This window comes from Calonectris borealis, chromosome 4, assembly GCF_964195595.1.
Source record: "Calonectris borealis chromosome 4, bCalBor7.hap1.2, whole genome shotgun sequence".
In the NCBI taxonomy this organism is placed as follows: Eukaryota; Metazoa; Chordata; class Aves; order Procellariiformes; family Procellariidae; genus Calonectris; species Calonectris borealis.
Window position 1 is genome coordinate 17,507,617 of NC_134315.1, and position 21,394 is coordinate 17,529,010.

General features: G+C 35.4%; 1 protein-coding gene across 7 annotated transcripts in view; it reads right to left on the reverse strand.

Annotated features, from left to right (window-relative positions):
* The window catches only part of TAPT1 (transmembrane anterior posterior transformation 1), a 51,595-nt gene that overhangs the window by 9,773 nt on the left and 20,428 nt on the right, over positions 1-21,394 (reverse strand). For all 7 annotated transcript variants that reach the window (XM_075148813.1, XM_075148811.1, XM_075148810.1 and 4 more), the window contains 8 exons: positions 17,841-18,003; positions 13,871-14,006; positions 12,893-12,990; positions 12,668-12,737; positions 4,390-4,470; positions 3,393-3,502; positions 1,749-1,808; positions 278-346 (listed from right to left, as the gene is read on the reverse strand). In XM_075148813.1, the coding sequence (XP_075004914.1) occupies positions 278-346; positions 1,749-1,808; positions 3,393-3,502; positions 4,390-4,470; positions 12,668-12,737; positions 12,893-12,990; positions 13,871-14,006; positions 17,841-18,003 (787 nt within the window). The remainder of the gene's footprint in view (positions 1-277; positions 347-1,748; positions 1,809-3,392; positions 3,503-4,389; positions 4,471-12,667; positions 12,738-12,892; positions 12,991-13,870; positions 14,007-17,840; positions 18,004-21,394) is intronic.

Genomic DNA, 21,394 nt, shown 5'->3' on the forward strand with positions numbered 1-21,394 from the left:
ATTCCACTGCTACAATACAAGTACTTATAAATTCCATAAAATTAATATATATTTAAATTTCTATGAAAGGCTGATAAACAGTAACACATTCGTGAAGTCGTAATTAGTATGTGATATAGGTTATACTGAATGCTAACTCAACCTTGCAACACCATTTCAGTTACTTAAGGTGATCATTTCATCATCAAAACATCAGAATGAGCTAGCTATCTCATAGGAATATATTCTCAAAGTGAGCTCTTACTGACAGAAAACTGATAGGAAAGATACAACTTACTAAAACAGCCAGTGGAAGAGGAATGAAACCCATTCTTCTGGAAACCGAATCGCTATAATCTGTGTATGCCTAGGAAAAAAAGAGGAAGAATAATGAACTATTTATGCAAAGGAATGAGCTTATTTTAGCTTGGCAGACCCTCTAGATAAGAATCAATCTCTGCTAACAAACACTACACTGGTATAAAGCGTACCTATTCACATTTTGAAATTCAAATGCAGATAGTTGTACTCTCAGACAAAAAATGTAATACTACCATGACCAGTAAGATTAGCTTCAGTGCTCTAGATCAAGAGCAACTGGCGTATAATACAAATCACTAAATCAAGAGCAATTAGGACACTGAATCCAAATGCACTATGATATTTCATCTGTACATTATTATTAGCTTAGAGACCTTTTTGTATTAATTTGACTTTGATCCTCAAATACTGTACGGAAAAACCCATAACAGGGATAAAAGAACAATTATCCATCACACTAGCAATTCTAAATCATTCTACAAACATCTATAATTAGCCTCAGGATAGTGGTGTTAAAATAATTTTGAAAATATGTTTACATTTGAACTCTCAAAACACAACTACTTTGCACGACAGCTTTCAGGCAGTATTGAACGACATGCCAAAGTTAGCGCCTATATGATGCTGCCTCATTTTCCACAGAGGATCCTTAGGAAAAGTAATGGAGTTTTCAGAACTAATAAACTGTTTTTTTAAATTAACAAATTATTAATAATTAATTATTTGTAATGGAAGGTGTCTAACTTCTTTATGAGGTATAACTACTGCATTCCTAGCAATAGCTATCAAACATATCCAAGAAAACTACATAAATTATTACAATAAAAGTTCATTTAATAGTTAGAGCGCTCATCCAGAGCACTCACTAATACTTAAGAGACTCATCCAGGAAAGGTGTGCTGTTTATAGTCTTCCAAAAAATAGTACTAATGAAAAACACAAGCAGTCTGTGCGTTCTGTAAATACCCATGCCACAACAGTAACACGCATGGTACAAACATCCCTATACATCTGTGCACACCGTCTGTGAAGAAATAATATAAATTCCTAATGAATACTGTATTTTGATCCAACACAGTTAATATAAAGCAAAAAGACCAGTAATTTAAAATTATCTCAAGAACATCTTGTTAAGCTTACTTACTTCCCACATATCTCAAAAATGTCAAAGTCATTACAACCATCCCCTGACTATAAGTGTATCTGGAAGAGACTTCTCAACAATATATTAAATAAAGTTCGAACTGACCTGAACAACTGGATAAAAATAAGAATATAAATCACAAGGAAATATTCCTGTTACCTTTTATTAAAAAAAGCTGAGTAGAATTTCAGTGCTGTAGGAGTGTAACAGTTCTGTATGTATTTCTTTAAGTATTTGTTCCAATATCCCCCCCATAACAATTATGTTAGTTAATACAAGAAAATGCCTTTATTTTCAGGCTTACATTTTTCTGTCGACTGCTAACAAGGTCAAATGCAAGACTGGCTCTGTATTCACTGTAGACCTGGAAAAAATCCAGCACATTGCATGTGTGATTAATTTGTTATCACACTTTATAAAAGCAACAGTGATATTAATAAAATATTTCTGTAAAAATATTGCAAAAACTTATGCACAGGCTGAAGGAGTCAAAGCCAGTTTTTCTGAGATCTAATTGCACCCTTCAACAGATGAGCCTATATTTCTGCAATAAAGTAACTTGCATATGTATACAACAAACAAACAACACTATGCCATGTTTTAGGAACTGAATGAGACTTTATAAAGCATTAACTGAATTTGAGGATTGTCAGAAACACAAAGAGAAATCATGTTTACTTTTTTCCTACAGTTCATAATTTGTTTTAAGCTACATGAAAAGTAGCACCGGGATCAAATTAAACAAAACAAGGGAGCTTGCTTATATACTAAGCAAGTGATCCCATGAAAAAGGCAAATTGTATCAGAAGATGAATGAAGCTTTTCTTTCTCTTTGAAACAATTCTGCATATTAAGACAGAAAAGCATCTCTTTTAAGAGTAAGTGGCAGGGCAACTTGCACTGCAGGTGTTCAAAACTTCTGAAAAAGTCTGACCTAGCAACCATAAATCTTTAGAACTTCATGCAAAAAATACAAAGTTTGTTAAATAAATCTTGCAAAATTATCATTCACTACCTCCATCCTCCAGCTGTTTCAGCACACTGAAGCATGCTACATTTTTTGCTATCATGACTTCATTATTGCTCTTTTCCACACTCTCTATATGAAAGTAGGGCATGCATAAATGCCTCTGGCATAAGGGAGCTTATTAAGTACATCTATTAAACTTGTTTCTGCACCACACAATGTAGTTACTTTAGAGATGCTGAAAAAGAGAGCACTTCCAAGTTCTGATCTCATTTCCTGAAAAGCGGTTTCAATAGCGAAAAAACGCTAACTCATCTCTTCACAAATTTATCAAGTGCATTTGAATTCACACAGCATGCAAGACAAATGGCCAATGTATCATGCCACAACACACAAAAAGTAACCTCATCTACTGCTTTAAAAGAAGGACTGCCTAAGAAATTTCAGGAGTGGGTAACTAACATAACCTACTTCATATTAGTGCTCCAGGGACAGTGGAAAAATATATCTGATTTCAGATTCCACCCTCAACACACATGCAAGAACAGGAATTCAGCAGCCTCACAGTATCTGTTTTTCCTAAAGCCTGAATTTTAACCTACAATCCATTCTGTTAGGAAGAGGTACAAGGTCTGTCTAGACTGTAGAACAAGTAACCTTCTGTCAATTTAACTAGTGATCACTTCACAAAATGATCTGCCAGTTATGTGAATTGTAGTTATGTCAACTGTTATACAACACTTTCAATAATTTATGGATCTGGAACTACTAATTAGAAGCAGAGGTGTTTGTTCCACATTATAAAGATCCTCAGAAGTATATTGTATCAGGAAATTACCAAGCTTTTCCAAATGATATCCTACATATGAAAATAACAATTTTTACATTTTCTGCACTGGAATCAATTTTAACATTTAAAAAGTATTAGCAAAATAAACTACAACTTAAAATAGCAGTCAGCACTCCGAACAGGATACCTACATCTGCTGTGACGTCATTGAATTTTGTTATAAAGGCATGTTTCACAATATCCACCGCAATTTCTGAAGCAACCACCATGCAAACATCTGGGAATAACACCCAAAGATGATCTGAAGGTTGGAAAGAAACAAGTCAGGCCATTTAATTTGATGCCAGTATACAAAGCAAAAATTATAACACTTTTGCTCAACAGTGAAAAATCCTCAAGAGTCTGAAAAGTCTGTAACTTTACATCACCACTCAGCATGTAGTGTGCAAGTTCTCGCTTATTCCACTGCTGTTCTAGAAACTTATCAGTACTATACAATCACACCACAATTAGGATCAGGTTCTAAAGCCTTTACTTCGTAAAGCTTTATCTCTACTACGAAGACAACCTTTGCACATTCCAGATAGTAGACATTCAGTATGTATGAGGAATAAACAGAGCACCTGCCGTTTTAGATGCTTAAGGTAAAATTTAGGTAGATAGGTAACATTCAAGCAAAATACACCACACAGATCGGGGCTCAAAATTATTAAAACAAAGTTTTAATGAAATAAAATCCAAATTTTACTCCATATTTATTCAATATGGTATTAAAATCCTAAGTATAATCAATATTAAATTATGAACGGAAATTTTTACATAATCTTCTATCAAATTTCAATCTCACTAGCCTCACAAAATAAAATTCTCTAGGGGATCCTTCCTCCTCAGTGTACTCAAAGGAAAGGGGAGGACTGGGAAGAAATCATTGAAGACACTACTTGAAACATAGCTATGCACATTTGTAGCATAACAGCACATACTTCTAGCAGAAAGGATAGAGTCACTCTTACAACAAAGCGAGGAATAGAAAAATGAGAATCTAAGGTATTTGACAAATTTAAGATTCCTTAATTAAATGTCCTGGTTACCCTTATCTTTCAGATTGAGGAAAGAAGCAAGAGATGCAGTTGTTGATAGCACAGGAATTTGTCATTTTGTATTTAATTTTTCTACTAGTTTACTTACCTGGATTCCATGAGAACTGTTCCATATTTCTTAGACATACAATTAGTAGCAGCACGTAATTGGTGAACCTCTCCTTTATATCTAGTTTAAAAAAAAAAAGCTGTCAACTCCGAAGAAACATTTATTTGCATACATAGAACCTCAGAATGAGTAGATACCTATCTTTTATTAAGTCTTGGATTAGACAATCTTTTCCAAATTATTTGATCGGATTTTAGGGGAGGGGATGCTGGGAACCTCTCGTGCTCACCACGGACAGGATCTCTGCAGTGCTGTGGCCTGACTGGAGGTCCGTCCGATACTGCATCAACTCAAGAGTTCCCAGCATCAGAAGGGACTTCAGTTGTGACTTGCTATCACCTTTTCTAACACGTTAATAAAATAGTCATCTTTCTTGATAAAGTTTGTGCATTTCTTGTGGGATTCAAAAAGAACCAGCACCTCCTGGTGCAAAAATGGAGACAACACACCTGTCTGTCATTTCAAGTTATTAGCAAGGCAAATTTCATTTTGTACAGATCACAGATATCCAAATTGCTATTTGGTCCAGCAGTGGGGGGGAAGGAAAAGTGTTTAAAGACAACTATTACACCTTACTACAACTAGTGGCATTTTACTAGTCTTTCACATCGCCACCTTAAAAGGGAACAGCAGGATATATCAGCTCAGTTATCAAAACCATAAGAACTATAACACAAATGCACTCCGACTTGAGACACAGTCCTATGACTTGCCTTTCCAGACTAGGCAGGGTCTTTTTTTCTACTTTGGTGCTGTATCTCCAGAAACGACCCATACAGCTTGCTTCAGGAAGCATCATATTTTTTAACATATTAAAAAAACTTCCTGAAATTGTATTATTGAAAAATGGGGTAAAACCTAAAACGGAATGTCACCACAAATTAGCAAGTCCAAAGAAGTCTTTTTAGAAGACAGAACTAGTATGAAAATCTGTGAAGATATCGTTATCACTTGTTACGCCCGTTAATAACCGTGACAGTAACTTCTTGGTGGGCAAGTCATCTCCAAATCCAAAGGGCTCATTTCCTTAAGCACCTCAAATATTCTGTGGGGTTCTACCTACTGGTTTTAAGACACAAGAAATAGAAATGTTCAGAAGAACACACAAAGATCGAGCTGGCCAAAAAAATACTTGACTTTGACTTTGTGTCAGCAGCTTCCATCATCTCAGACTACAGACCAATGACAACGTTCATGCTGCAGTTATTATATTCTAGTATAACAATCTCCCTCATTTTAAAAAAGAAGTTTCAAAATACTGGCAAGCCTGAAGGAAGGGAGCAAAAAGAAAAGACCAACTCCTCCAGGAGAAGGGAACGAAAAGCACACAGAATTCAGGAAGAATGAGATTGCACGCACACCGGTGAAAAGGCACGTTTTGGGGTACATAAACTCATCTCTCAGTATGGGCTGGGGAAGCGTCAGATGAAGTGCAAGTTTCCTCTGACAAGGAAACTTGTGGCATATGTATGGGGGAAGAAACAAGGAAATCCTTCAGTAAAATAAATTTAAATACCAGAAAAACCAGGACATAGGTGAAGTCCTAACCCCAACTTCTTGGTTTCCTGCCAATAACACTCCAAGAAGTCAAGTATGTTCTTCTATGCTTCTGAATTCACCAAATACTGCCCAAATTACCAGAACACAGTATTTTCTGATAAATCTAGTTATGAGATATCACTTGGCGCGGTCACCAATGGATTAATATGCAGTCTAGCATTCTTTGATCTATATTCTCTATCACACCCATCAGCAACTTGGAAGTAATCACTGAGTTTTCAGACTTCTGCCCAAAATCTCAGAAAGGTTTCATCTTTATTTCTCACATTGCATACTTCCACACTGCCATTATACATCATTGATCAGCAATGCATAAGACAACACACAGATCCCGACTTCAGTGCTTCATATCCCAGGGAGGCCCGTACAGACAGAAGTTCTCAAGTGGGAAGTAAGGACCTTAATTCAGGCCTAAACATTAAAGCATGTCTCAAGCCAATCCTGCAGACATTTATTACCTGCTCAGTATATGTTAGCTCACCAGTTGACAGGACTGAATTGAGAAGGGACATCTTTGGCCTCAAATTTCCTCTTATGCTGTAATAATAAACATTTTTCCCCCACTAATTTCTGAGACTGGGTCACAGGCTGACATGTATTTTTCCCCTGCTTATTTTTCCTGTTCTCACTGGCCTCCCTTCTAATCTGTTATCTCTGCTGCCACAGCTGTTCAAGGCTGCTCAGAGAGAGAGGAATGAGTGCGGCTGCTCTTCTTCATCCTCATCCCTCTCATCAATTGATTGTCAGAGACGCAAGCAAGGGAGAAACAGCATTTACAGCAGCTTCAACAGTAAACCCAAACAATTCAGAAATTCATTTCATTTCTCACCCTCATGGACAAGGACAAAAAAGGCTTCAGGATATCCAAAACAACTAATGGTAATCAGTCCTAAATCCCAATTAAAATTTCAGAATACAAAATATGCACCAATAATGTTTCATCATTTATTATGAACTTATTTGATGTTGTATATGTACATGTTTTTGTTTTTGTTTTTTAAACAGGTGAGGAGAATTTCCTGTACCATGTATTGCCACTTTTTAGATGATGTGGTGAACTATAGAACAAGTGAGGCTACATCCCTAGATTCACACTTACGGACATCATGCTCTTAAAGAACAACAAAGGGGAAGTAAATTACTGTATCTGTGAATCTGGGGAAACAGTGACAAGCCACTAGTGTTGGTGTTCAGTTACAGAGAGCGAGGTACTGGGCAAAAGGAAATGTCTCTATTCTGCTTTAGCATGGCGAAGAGTAAAGTGGGAAGGAAAAGGGATCTCTGTTCTTCGTTCTCCATCATGACAATCCTTAATAACATTGATATAAGCCATTTCAACTCAGTTTCGAACATATCCCACAAAGTGTTGGTGATAAGCGTATCACAAACTGTTTTTCAGTTAGAATACATTATAGATTTAATAATCCTTTTCATTATAAGACAGGGTTAAATGACAGCCAAAACAACTGGCTGAAGACATTTTAAACGGTCTTCAGCTATCTCCACAAGCACATGATTAAGAAGTTTATGCTCCTAAGTGTTGAAGAACTGACATCCACCACTAATTCAGATATACTTATCCCCCTGACTGGTCTGTTGTCAGCACATACCATGCACAGACTGCATTCCAATACCGTGCTTAAACTCTGCTCTTAATAGGGCTGGGCCTGAAGCCTGGCCACACATCATACTATATACTCCCCATATACACACTCTTTAGACTATTTTGAAAGATGACACTGAATTTGCTTGTGCTTCCATGCATCCACTGGTGGTGCAAATTACTACATATGATTAAATCTTTTCAGTTTCCTTTAAAATATGTATTTCAGTATATTGAAAAGGGAAAGGAAGAATCAGACATTCCAAGACTTAGTACATCAGAATTTAGTGGTCATGTGTCAAAATCTAACCACAATATACCTTTTTCCATGAAGATAAGTCATGTGTGCCTATTAGGGTTGTCATATGAATAGAGGTGGTAAATATTTATTTCAAAGCCAGTAGTGTGCATACTGCCATAAACGCAATAGGGGGAAAAAGGCAAGATGTACTTTTTTTTTCTATTGGTTCTGTGAAGTAAAGCCTAAAAAAAGGATTGCACATAGCCAAATCAGATTACTTTCACCCCACCTACATCAACCCTGCCATTCCAATTTGAATGGAATTCTATGCCCATGTTAATAACACATTCTGCCCTTCTATAAATCCTTCTGGAAAATGGAGACATTCAGTTTAAAGGATTGATAGCCACACTCGAAGTTTAATTGCCAATGTGTCAGAGAGTATCCTCACTTTTGAAAAACATGTAGAAGACTCCTGAAATGGGTGTGATTGGAAATAAAGGATGTTCCTAGGACAGCACTGCATCTAGTATGGACTAGTGTAATTGATTAGGCAACATCCCACACAATTGATTACTGAACTCATTCAGGAAGGACCTGAACTCTGAAGAACTTAGGTACTTTGCAGTGGTAACTAACAAAAAGGGCAGTGAGATCCCAGGAACAGAGACCCAGAAGTGGCACTTCTATTCACCTGGGTAGAAAATAGTCTTTAGAACACCTAACTATTTCCTTCCAGATTCCCTGACACATTATGCAGGAATCCTTAATCAGGAAGGAAAAAACAATTTTGATCATGTTAATCCCACTGTTTATACGTTTAGATCAAAAGCTGGTTATAAATCATAATGTGTAAGAAGTGAAACAAGATCTTTTGGTTTACATCTCAGCAAATCCTAAGCAGCTCTAGGGACAACTACTTCTTAACAAGTGACCAGAGCAAAGAATCATCAAGGAGGCACCACTCTATCTTAAATGTACTCCTGCCCCCAAATCCCTCATCCTTAAAATGAACAACTGGATTAGAATAATGGTATTAAAAAAAACTAAAGCCACATGAGAAAGCAGTTTGAATTCCAGAGACTAAAGGTAAAAATAAAGGCTGTTCAATATTTTGATCAAAGCCAAAGAGACTGATAAATCGGGAACAAAGCAGAAAGAACAAAATTAAGAAAAAAAAAAAAGAGTAAGAAATTATAAAGAAAAAAGCTGAAGTTCCTAAAGCTTCAGAGTAAATACGTTAAATTTTTGAGACAAGAGATTTAAAAAACAAGGAATAATCTGGCCAAGCAGCCAACTGAAGCAAATAACATAATGCACTGCACCTAATGTACTTCTTCATATGACGTACAATTGTGTTTTGTGAAAAATTTAGTTTAGAGCACAGCTTGAAATTAAAGTAAGACATTTAAAAGCATAAAGGAAGGCAGCATGCTGGGCCTTCCACAACAATGAAAGAGCTTCTCTTTATAATTTTGGTCTCCTTTGGAACCCTCCAAAATTAATTTACAGATATCTATTTCAAAAAGAGAATATACTATTTAAATTTAGGGAAATATTTCTTCCTGCTACAACAAATACAAGGTTTTATGTCTTCTGTATAGAAGTCTTTTCCAACGGCCACAGTGTTTAGATTGCCTGGGTATACATAAATTTCCTAGTAAAAGCCAGGTGACAATGCAAAAGTAGTTTTGCTGCAGCTGACAAATCAAAGCTGCAGAAGCAGATATGGTTGAAATCACAGATTCTGCAGCTGCAATCTCAAGCAGCTATACAAACCCCAAGATCGTTGTTGACCTCCTGCACCTAAAAGATAACAGGTTTGGTTTTATTAGATAACTGTGTAACCAATGTGTATCTCATGGTCTGTTCAATTAGTTTTTGTGTAGATGATTCACAGTTCTTTTAGTCCTGAAGTTTTAATGAATTAGCTATTATAGCAGAATTTTAAATGGCCACACAAAGGTGAAAAGGATCACTGACTCCACTGACACTAAGTCCAGAACTGGAAATACTGGGAAAAAATAGTACATCCACACATCAGCTTGCTATCCACAAGCCAGTGCTGAGCACAATGCCAAGTGAAAAAGACTTCACGATTTCCAGATCTAAACTGGTAGCTCGGTGGCACTTCATACCCTGGTGTCTTACCACACAGCATCTTCCACACCACGCAGAGCTCTGCAAGGTATTTCAATGCACGATATAGGACGTGTCTTAGAAAGTACAACTGACACAGTTCATTTCTGTTTTCACGCTTCTACTCACAAGATTACTTGCTTTTGGATTCTATTTGTAACAACTCCTCTTGATCACAATGCCTACTCCTGAGGTCACTGATATCTTACTTTTCTGCTAGTTCATATTTTTCTTTTGATTAACATGTTAAATAAGAAAGGAGTTTCACCTATTCATGCCAAGTTCCTCAGATGCCTCTATGAGATTGACCTTATTTTTTTCCCATCAAGAATTACTATATTTAGGTTCTGTGTACTAATCACTACCTTTTCACAGAATTTAAACCATGTGTTTGAGACAATGGTAGTATTTTCAGTAAAGCCCCAGAAAAGGTGGGGCAAGGGGGCATCCATTCAGTCTGTCTAAGCTTACTCAGCTACTGTTGCAATTGTTGCCCTACAGCAGAGACTGCAGACCTGAGAAAACAGCTGGAAAAAAACGAGAGAAAAGTGGGAAATACATGGGGGAACCTATATTTAGTGCTTTATTTTAGCAGTTAGTTCAGTCCAGACACGCAGTTCAAGCATATCGTGTTCTACGGCACACAAGGCACTCCAAAGTGGAGTGCTCAGTCCACAGACCAGACTAGCCTCAGTTCCAGGGGCAGGATATAGCATTGGCACAGCATGCCAACGCAAGATGCACTACCATTTCAGCTTCAGGAAATAAAAACATTTAAAGGATAACGAAGTTACCAGAATACATAAACTGAAGCAATACTGATCCATCTTTACTGAAGTTGTTATGCAGTAAATCTGTTCAAGTTCAAAAGAGGTGAAAATCCCTCCTAAAAACCTGTCTATATTATTTATCTGTATATAAATAAATATAGAATAACATTGCTATTTATAACCATACTGAGAAGCAGTTGCAGGAAAAGTTATCTGTTTAAAGGGAATAAATTAGCTTGTTTTGTGCACTATTCTATGTATGTACTCACCTGATTCCATCCCCATAAGGTATAATGAATAGCATCACTTTTTCCACCAAGTGATAAAGGGAAACCTGATATTGCTATTATGGGTCTTCAATAATAATGTCTAGCAATAAAATATTGATATATATTTCTTCTAGCATATTACTGCAGGGGCTTTTTATGGAGGGAATTACTAGCCATTTCTAATAGCAGTCCCTCATTTATTTCAACATTTAAATCAAGAAACGATAGGAGAGCTAAGTGCATATGTGTAATTATTTTCTGCAAGTATTGTGATTGATGAGAGAAAATTTAAGAAAACTTATCTATGTTTTCTGTCAATATTTTAGTAAAAATCACTTTTAGATGTTCTCACTGTAAAGTTAAATACACTTAATTTAAAAAATGGAAGTATTTAAATCTTGGAATCAAAAATACATACTATTAGCACAGAATAAATACCTTATCAACCCAGCTGGGAAGATTATTTTTTGGGGTTTTTAAGAACTTCTATGAGGTAGATTAAAATTTAGTGCTAATTTTTCTGTTACATGACATATTTAAGATTTTATGTAAATAGTCTTTCATCCAAAGCATCACAAAACAGTTGTGATTTAACATTTGCATGTAATATCATTGCAGTTTGCAGATGAATTAGACAAAAATCACATCAATAGCCAGAATTCAAAAACTGAAGCAAGCCTGCTGAAAGTTTAACTCTTGATAAAAAAATCCGAATCATCTGTTTTGAAATAAACAGCTACATTTTTTTTTTTAACTTATTGAACATTTGAGTTCTCTGGTTTAAAAAACTAGGAGTTGGAATGAAAAAAATACATTCTGTTTTATTTGCTTATCTGTATAAATAGCTTTGACCAAGAAAGTCATATGCACAAAATAACAGAAACAAATGTGTTCAAAGATCAGAAAATATTACAAGCAAAGAAGCTCTAGTACGACCTTGAAGTGCAGTCTTTCCTATTGGTTTTGAAACCAAGAATTCAACAAATATTTCAGATGGCTGATATCAGTATTAGAAAGAACCTCCATCAAAGGATACCCGTAACAGGTTTCCTCATGAGACACACTGAATAAGAGTTCCCAAATTTCATACTAAGCAGCAACAGAGTTAAGAAGTGCCAGAAGCATAACATGTTTCCTAAGTACCCTCTACTATTATCTTGCTAGCATGTTAAAAGTTACAGTCATCTCTGCTATTTCCTTCATAAGCCAGCTACTTCATCATTACATTCTTGGCGGGGGGAGGGAAACAGGGGAAATATTTCAATATCCATCCTCACAACTGCCAAATGACACGCATTCCGAGATCACTGTCAACACAGCACACTACAAAGTCAACTTTTTGAAAACGTAGAAGACTTCAGAGACTTTGAAGCATGGATATTTTTAATACCATAACTTAAATTCTTATTTAATAATAACTTTAGCACACAGCCAATAGGTAGTTTTAGCACCTCAAATAAAAACTAGCCATTTAAGGAAAAACAGTGTTCCTGGAAGTGGAATCCTAGTTTCGTCCTACTGAATCAAACAGTAACAGGGGAGATGAGGAATTCAAGTCAGAACGCTCAAATTCACCAAGGTAAAGCTGTTTTAACAGTAATACTAAATAAATGAATAAATCAAAAAATCAGCCTCTCACTTCACATTTTTTCCTGATTAGCACAGCTATACATACCGCTATTTGACATTTGAAAAAGATTGTTCTTCTCAAACTTCTTGAAAACACTTCCTTTTATTTCAACAAACTGCAATTTTGAAAAACAGTTAGTTAGTTTTTATTGATAAAAACAGATATAAACAAATCAGACAATCAAATAATATGCAAATAGACATATGATACACAAAGATGAAGGATGCTGAAAAAAATCAGGGTAACTATATAATAAAGTTACATACTTACATTATTGGACATCATGATGGTAAGCAGTGATTTATTGTGGGAGTTGAAGGCCACATTAAGGGTTGTTGCTTGAACCATTATAAGAATAGCATGCAGGACTAGATATAGCAGGGTTAAGGAAGCATATTTGGAAATAATTTTTCAGCACAAGAGTACTGAACAGTAGCAAAAGTCAAAATTTCTTATTTTGTTTCCAAAGTTTAACAAAAAAGTTTCTATCTCTCTGTCAACTAGATTTACAGCAAGACTGTACTTAAACCTATGTAATGTACCCACAGTGCTTTGTAGCAGGTAATAATTATGTTAATTTTTCTTGTCCTAAAAGAACCCAATGACATTAGTCAGGAGAAACAGCAATACAACCTGAAGGAAAAAAAAGCTGAGATAAAGAAAGATTCAGAATTAGCCTAAAGATTTCAGAGAAAACAGGGGGAAGTACAAGAATTCTAAATTCATCACCACATCTATCAGACTACGTATCTCTTTACAGATCATTTTCATCAGTTCACTGTAAGGTTACTTCACACTAAACTCCTCTGCATCCTGAATATGCATGAGTTTACCCCTTCATTTCAAGAAAATGTTTTCAAGCTAGGTGTTTGTAACATTCCGCTAAATAACAAAACCCCACTGTCTTCAAGACTCTGTGACCCAAAATACTCAAACACAAATCAGAAATCAAAGCTTCCATGAACTATTCAATTACTGTTTTTCATTTTACTACACATTGGGTATTAAAAAAAGCTGTCTACTACTGCAGTGGTATACCATTATGAAGCATTTTTTTTAAAGCAGGTTGAAAGGGTTTTTTCATTCATTTAAAAAACCTGTGGTACTGGCAATCTTACTTTGAAAGTAAAGGAATACTGATTTAGGAATACTATCAATTTTTCAAATACATTAAAATAAAATAATGCAGAGCAATTACTATGTAATTTAATTTAGAAAATTTTGCAGTTTATTGAAGAAAAAGGATACAGACATACAGCACTGCCATGAAGAAGTGAGGAATCACACCTATGTGAGCTCTTTTTCTTTCCTTAGGTTCTGTAGCTGTCCAATAAAGAGCATCCAAAATATCTTGTCCAAATGAAGAAAACAGACGATCAGCCACCTAAACAAGAAGAACTTTTTACTGCCTTAAAGCAATTTTTCTGTCCAACACTTGAATATGCCACCGTAAGTACAGCTCAACCTAGAAAAAGTTTCACGTATTTATCACTTTCCATCTCTGTTCATTCCATTTCCACTCTGATTTCACAGTGATATTGCTCCTTTTGTATACTCAGCAGCTTACTTCCCCTCTCAAATTTACTATCCCCTTTTCAACAGTATTTACAATATATAACCATGTAGTGTTATCTTAGATGCTTCCTTGGAAGATATTGAAGTTCAAACTTCAGCCTTTGATAAAGCAATATGTATGTTGTGTCAAACTATCCTAAATGTTTTTTCCCATCCCTCTGGGTTTAACAGGGAAAAAAAATAATGAAAAGTGAATTTAAAATGTGTGATAGGGAATAACATCAGCTTACAGGCACAAAGAGGACTGACATTAGATTTGGCTATATGTTTCCTTACATCTTGGAATAAAGTATATACTCAATACAAATCTCTGCAAAAAACAGAATTCAAAATTAAAAGTACTATAACACAATAGCAAGTGATCACGAGAGCCCAGAAATTCTGCCAAAAAGGGAAAATTAGTTTGAAAAAACTACAAACATCTGAAGTGTAACCCAAAGAATATATGCACAAGTAGGAAAAAAAACTAGCAGTAATTCTAAAGATAGGAAAAACTCGGGCAGCAATCTGAGCTTGTTATTCAATACCACAGCAAGAAAGGTCACATGGAGTTCCACCAGTTCTCAATACTTCATCATCAGCAAGCATGTAAAACTGAAGATCATTACAAGAACAGACTTTTTTTCTGCCTATACACTACAGTTCAGTAATTTTAAAACTAAGCTGCACAGGACAACAAAAATAGCACTTCAAAAATTAAATTTGGTATCACAAGGCACATGTCTAGCTAAAAAAAAAAAAAAGAGCTATCTTTCATTGCTTACTAACTCAACCGAACAGCAATAGTTAAATATGAAAAACTGATTACTTAATAAAGAGAACCGATATTTCCTCTTACTGTCTTTCTGTAAGACAATTTTGGACATGTTAAAACAACATGTAGCAATATAGAATTACGTGCATGATGTACCTGCAAATATTGAATCACACCTATTAACTAGAAAATAAGTTCTTGGGACAATATAAGTAAACCTAGATTTGGGATCACTTCCTGACTTTGTTAATTAAGAGTTCTATAAGTAAAGATACTAAAGGGAGAGAAGCCATATACTTTAACTTATTCAAGCCAACATTTATTGAAGTTTCCTAAAATACGAAGGCTGAATTAAAACAATTTTTAACTGGATGTCTCAAGTAAACCATACTCTTTAAGCTACTCTTTAAGCATCACCTACGAAATAAAATGAACAAAACCATGAGCTGATGAATTATCATAAATCTGAAATTCAAAAACCTATCAGTTTGAGAGATATTTACAGTGGTATTGTTTTCGGCTTTTAAATTTTGTAAATTAAGGTGGTCTGCATTATTTGCTTCCTGCTCATTGTAATGACCCATTGAGTAATTACACCTGGTGTAGTAACACCAACTACAGAATGCTTAGATTTTGGTAAGTTTTTCTTCACAATATTGTGAGGGTTTTAATAGAGAAAATGGTGGCTTTGCTTTCCTTTTTATTTAAATAGTCCTTGCTTCTTAGCTGACAGGATAGAAAATATTAAAACCCACCACACAATATTGTTGCTTGCTTTTCCAAATATGACTTACCTAAACCCTACATGCCGGCTCCAGGCTCCAGCAGAATTCCATGGTGAGTGCTGTCACCAGCGTAACGCACATTGGGGCTTCACAAGGAGCAGGAGCCGGTGGGTCTGAATCTAAAAAAGAAAAGTGTCATTTAAGCCAAATGTGCTGAATGCTCTCCTTAGGCTGTCTATCTGGAGCATTCAGCACATAATTTGAAGATTTTGCATTCCTCGTATCTGTCCAGGACAATATTCCCTGGACTTGTCAACAGCCGAAAACATTAGGACATTGTAAACATCTCTGTTGCTTGGTGATTTAACTAAATTAAAAAGATCTTCCTATTTTGAAAACTTGTGAAAATGTAAAGTTTATTACTTAAAAAAGGCGTATTTAACAGTTCCTTAAAACACATTGCTTACATTAGTAGCAAATACATATAACAAAATTCACCAAAGTAGTCTAAGCAAGCCAATATTCAAATTGTTGAAAGCTGACTACCAACCCAGTCTTTCAGTGGGATCCCATGACATTTTCTGCCAATATTGTGGCTGCAACCTACCATGGTAAAAAAGCCACTTAAAAAACATGCCCTCTGCTTGGCATGTTGGGTTTCATGAGACACCATGGAAATTAAATACCGTTTGCAACTTCAAAGTCTAATGTAATTTTTCTAGTAACTCTGAGTGGTAACAGACTTCCCCCTCTCCTAAAAAAAAAGAAACTCAGGCAGCACTTCTTAGTTGCGATACACACTTCTGGTTCTGCCAAATGCAGCAAAGAAACTCAACTCTTCTCCTCTTCATTCAAAAAGGAATGTCACATGGCTTCCAATTCACAGCGAACACTGCAGTATCTCTTCAAATTACAAGGTAAGCACATAGTGCTGTACTTTCTCAGCTTTAAGAGAAGTGACTTGAAGTAGTCTTGAAATAAAGAGAAATTACTATTTTGAGCACATGGATTTATTTAATAAGTGATAATCACTCACAGATTATGGAACTATATATGGATGGATATTTCCCAATACAACTAAAATCCACGTAGTAACTCAGTGCCAATTTAATATCTGCACGTTTTTCAGCAAATCTAAAATCAAAGGAAACAAAACCCTATGAATAAATAACTGAGGTGGCTTGTATGATATTTATTTCACTTAGGATAATGAAGTGTGTTCCTTATGCAATATTTTCGTATTTTATGAGGAAAGAACAAATGTCTTTAGACAAAATATTCAGATTTTGCACGAAGTGTAGCCCCGTTTTAGCAGTCTTCAAACAAAGATACAACAGATGTTCAAACAAGGATTAACATGTTATTCAGAGATCCCAGAATCCTAGTAGAGTAACTCTCGTGTACAAAGCTCTGATTGAGTCCTTTTAACAGGCTGTATTCCTAATATGTCCCATATTTGCAGGATGGAGGTAAGGTTGTGGCTATGAAAACATTATTTACTTTGTGAATCATTGATCATACAAGTGCAATTAAAAATCTCATGCTTTACATTAATAACAAAACATAATTTTTTTTTCCCCAAAATTTCTCTTCATCTTACTTCCCAAAACAGAATTTCCTTTTCTTGTTTCACTATATTCATATAACTTACTGTTTGTGTACTCAGGCTCTTGTCTGCTAGCCAGGACTGAGACAGGTTAAGCAGTAACATGTGTCCTTGTATACAACGAAAGCTACACTTCCATAATGAAGAATTAAAAACCGAATTCCATGTCTTCTACATCTTCCTTCTCTGCTCTCTCTCAGGATCTTAACACTATTTCAAAACAATAGTTTCTACTTTTCCTCAATGAGTTCAAAAACTCATTCATTCCACTTCTTGCATTTCAGTTTAAGACATTTCTTCTTCCATTTCCAGTTCTCAATTTTCATTCAACCAAATTGATTAATAAGCTCCAAGAACTACGCAATATGAAACAGTATCTACAAAACTTATTTTTCACTAACTTGTCTGTTTCACTGCATCTAGGCTTATTATCATGGGTGTGTGCACATTTGTGAGAATACGAGATGTACCATATTTTAAGTACAAATACTGTAATACAACAATATTTTAGAGAGTCTGAAAAAAGCATGCTTGATATTCTGATGCCAGCATTCTTACCTCAAGCATGTTATAGATGATGTAGAGCTTTATGACAGACTGTCCCCTTATCAGATGATACATCATAGAGTAGTCAACATAGTGCATCATGAAGTAGCAGATGACCAATATAACTCCTTTGAGAATGTCACATACCTGAGCAGGTTGTAGCAAACGTCTATCACTGAAATACAAAGGGCAAAAAGTTCCACTAAATGTCATATACTCACAAAATACAAATATTACCAAGTCAACAGGAATTTACAGAAGCTGTTAATCAAGCATATATTTTAATGTAGTTTATTACTGCCCCTGCCCCTCACTCCAACACATAAGGAACACCATGACTGTGATACACACTCCTGAAGAGGATCACATTCTCTCATCTGCCACATCCATTTAGGTAAAATACTGTATTTGTTGGGTAAGAGCTTCCACTTGTTAAGAACCTTCCGCATGCATGCCCTTTGGTTTTTAATTTACCTTCCCTCTTCCAGCCAATTCTACCTATCATTTTGACTTCCTCAGTTACATAAATTGTATTTGCTATAACCAAGAGAAAAAGAAATTAAGCAGTCACCTTCACTTTCAGTATAATGAACCAGATGCTGTTCCTACAGAACCAGAATCTGTTCCTACAGGTTTTAAACGCAATTCCGTATCTCCTTTTAGCTCTAAGCTCTGCAGCAGTAAATGCAAACAATTTGACATCAGAGCTTGAGGTTGATCTTGAACCAATGCAGAAGTTTTCAATCTATAGTCCCACAAGTAACCCAGAAGACTGAATGAACCATTACACAATTTCATCCTATAAACTAAAACTACAGGAAGAAAATAGCTTTACCTCAATTGCCACAATAGCAACCATAAGCATAATGAAATTGCAAGGCAACAGACAAGTATTTACTTGTCTATTTACTTATTTTAGTATTAATAGGATGCAAAGCATTTTAAAAGCCCTCAAATCAAAAGGTTCTTTGAGAATTAAATATCAAAAAATAGAGAAATAATTTCTATTATATGTATTTATTTTTAATATACACTGAAAGCCTTTTGCAGAAGTTAACATTTCACAAAAGTTGGAACCAATTAGCAGAATGCAAGTTATGAATTTTCATTTTCTGTATTCTTGTATCACTAGGTTATCCAGAGATTAGACAATGCTCCCATAAACTGGTAATACATTTAGAAAAAAATTAGAGCAAGATGATAAAAATTCATGCTGTTTTTAAAAAAATATACAAACACTTACTTATGACTTCTGGGAGTCAAGATATTCTACAGACCTTGCAGACAAGTAAAAAATCCCAGCTACCTGACTCATTCTATTTAAACACAACATCAGAGCTAAAGTGTTACACTTTGGGTTTCTTTGAGGTCTTCCATTCAAAAGAAAAAAGCCCTGAAGACAGCATTCATGCATTGTAACACTCATGGAACCACACAGTGTCATTCTACAATGGGCAAATAGATCATGCTCATTCTAGGAGTATGAGCGAGAAAGATTCCAGAACTCTCAGATTTACAGTATTACACTTTGAACAGAGAGAAACTACTCCTTTTATTATATACTTTTTACTGCATATCTGTATTTAAATTAATTATATTCTGAATAATAGAATTCAATTCTGGTCCAGCACACCAGAACTGCTTAGATGGCTTTCTCACCCTAAGAGACGTTTTCTTGCTCTCAGAAGTCATCCAGTAACAGTAACCAGGCTACATTTTATTTCAGACTAAGTCCTTGACAAAAAGCTTCAGTGAATTTTCTTCCTTTTTTTTCTTCCCCCGAATTGAGTTTTAACTGAAAACATCAATTTAAAAACTTGAAGAAAATTTAAAGTGTCCATTTGTCTGCTGCTTGAGGAACCTATGACTACGACCTTGCATGACACACAAAAATCAATGCACCCTCTCCAACCCGCAAAATTACATTTTGAAAGTTTATTGCCCTATTTAATTACATCTGACTTGAATGATTATACTTATTTAAATATATTAGCATATATTGAAACATTTATAGGATTTAAGCAAGCCCATGATTATGATTACCACTCACATGCTGAGTAACACAACATGTTTCTTTTTCTCCAACCTACTTCAATTTTGGAAGTGTACTCAGAGTCATTTCAGTACGAGTCCCCCAACCAACACTCATACTCCACAATATAGATTGGGATAAAGTGGTAAAGGTATTATTACTCCACAACAATAATGCCAGGTCTTAGCATTTGAAAAAGAGAATCAGAATTTGTTACTCGGAAAATTAGCATCTTCATTCTTCTAGCCAACACCTACCTTACCATTAGAGAAGTAGCGAGTACCTGGTAGAGAAAACCTGACTAGCAAGAGAGACACCCATTCAAAAGTCTGTATTTTAAAAGTGCGGCAAGATACCAATTTTTACAATGGAATGGTCTCTTGTTGAAATGCACTAGTAAGCACAAGCTGTTTATGAAGTTTCTGAAGTAGTCCAGAAAGATTCTCAAAGGAAAATGCTTTGATGTCCACAAATCAATACAGACTGAAAATAACAATGTTAAAGATTTTCTGGCTTAAAAATAACATCAAAGATGTTCAGCCACCAGTACAGTCACACTGTACTGTTATTCTGTACTGTTAACCCTACCACTCTTCTGTTTGTGTTGATTTTCATCAGTATGACTACTCACTTGAGTAAAATCAACTTGGGAGAAGCCGATGCAAAAGCAGATAGCAACCATCACAGGGGAATACAAACTCTAAGAACAGTTTACACACAATCAAGAGCACAACGGCTCTTCTAAAGGTGGTCTCAATTCTGAAAACTAACTCAGGAGAACAACGTCATATTAAAGTGCATCCAAACTTGCACATGGCATCCTATACACTAGAAAGATGAAGATATTTTGAGAATGTGCTGTATACAGAACAAATTGAGTATCACCACAATTCAGCTCAAAGGCTGCCCAAAAGGGTCAGATCAACTACACTTGATTGCTGTGCTTTACAGGAATTAGGCTTTTATAGAATAGAGTACACTCAAATAATGTTTTTAGAGAATTTTACCTCTCAAAGCGACTTGGATGTAGTTTCTCAGTAGTCTGTATATCTAGAAAAAACTGCAGTAAACACTATATTCTTTTTTTTTCCTGACATTTTAACTAAAAATACTGTCTATTAATGTTCTATTCAAAGTCGTGCAATAACTTCTTGTGCTTTTCATCCACATGAGAAGCAGAACCAACTGTAATGCTGTGACAACTTTTTCAAAACATATCTTTAAAAGAAGTCGCAAAAACATCCTCACAGTTTCAATTTACTCAGTTTGATGACAGAAGAGCTATCAGCATCTCTAACTCCTAGTCAGTACAAGGGATTATTGCAAAGGCTGAGTACAGAAAACTCTGTTCTAGAAAGGGAAAAGAGGAAGAGGATCCTGGCATGTAAAATATATTCCAGTGTTCTTTCATTGTACACTAAGAAAGACCCCTTCATATTGACTAGGCAAGTATTCTATGGTCTAAAACTAACATGTTTCCGATTGAGAGAGATTAACCATGACTACCACATAAATCCACAAAAGCACTTTTATT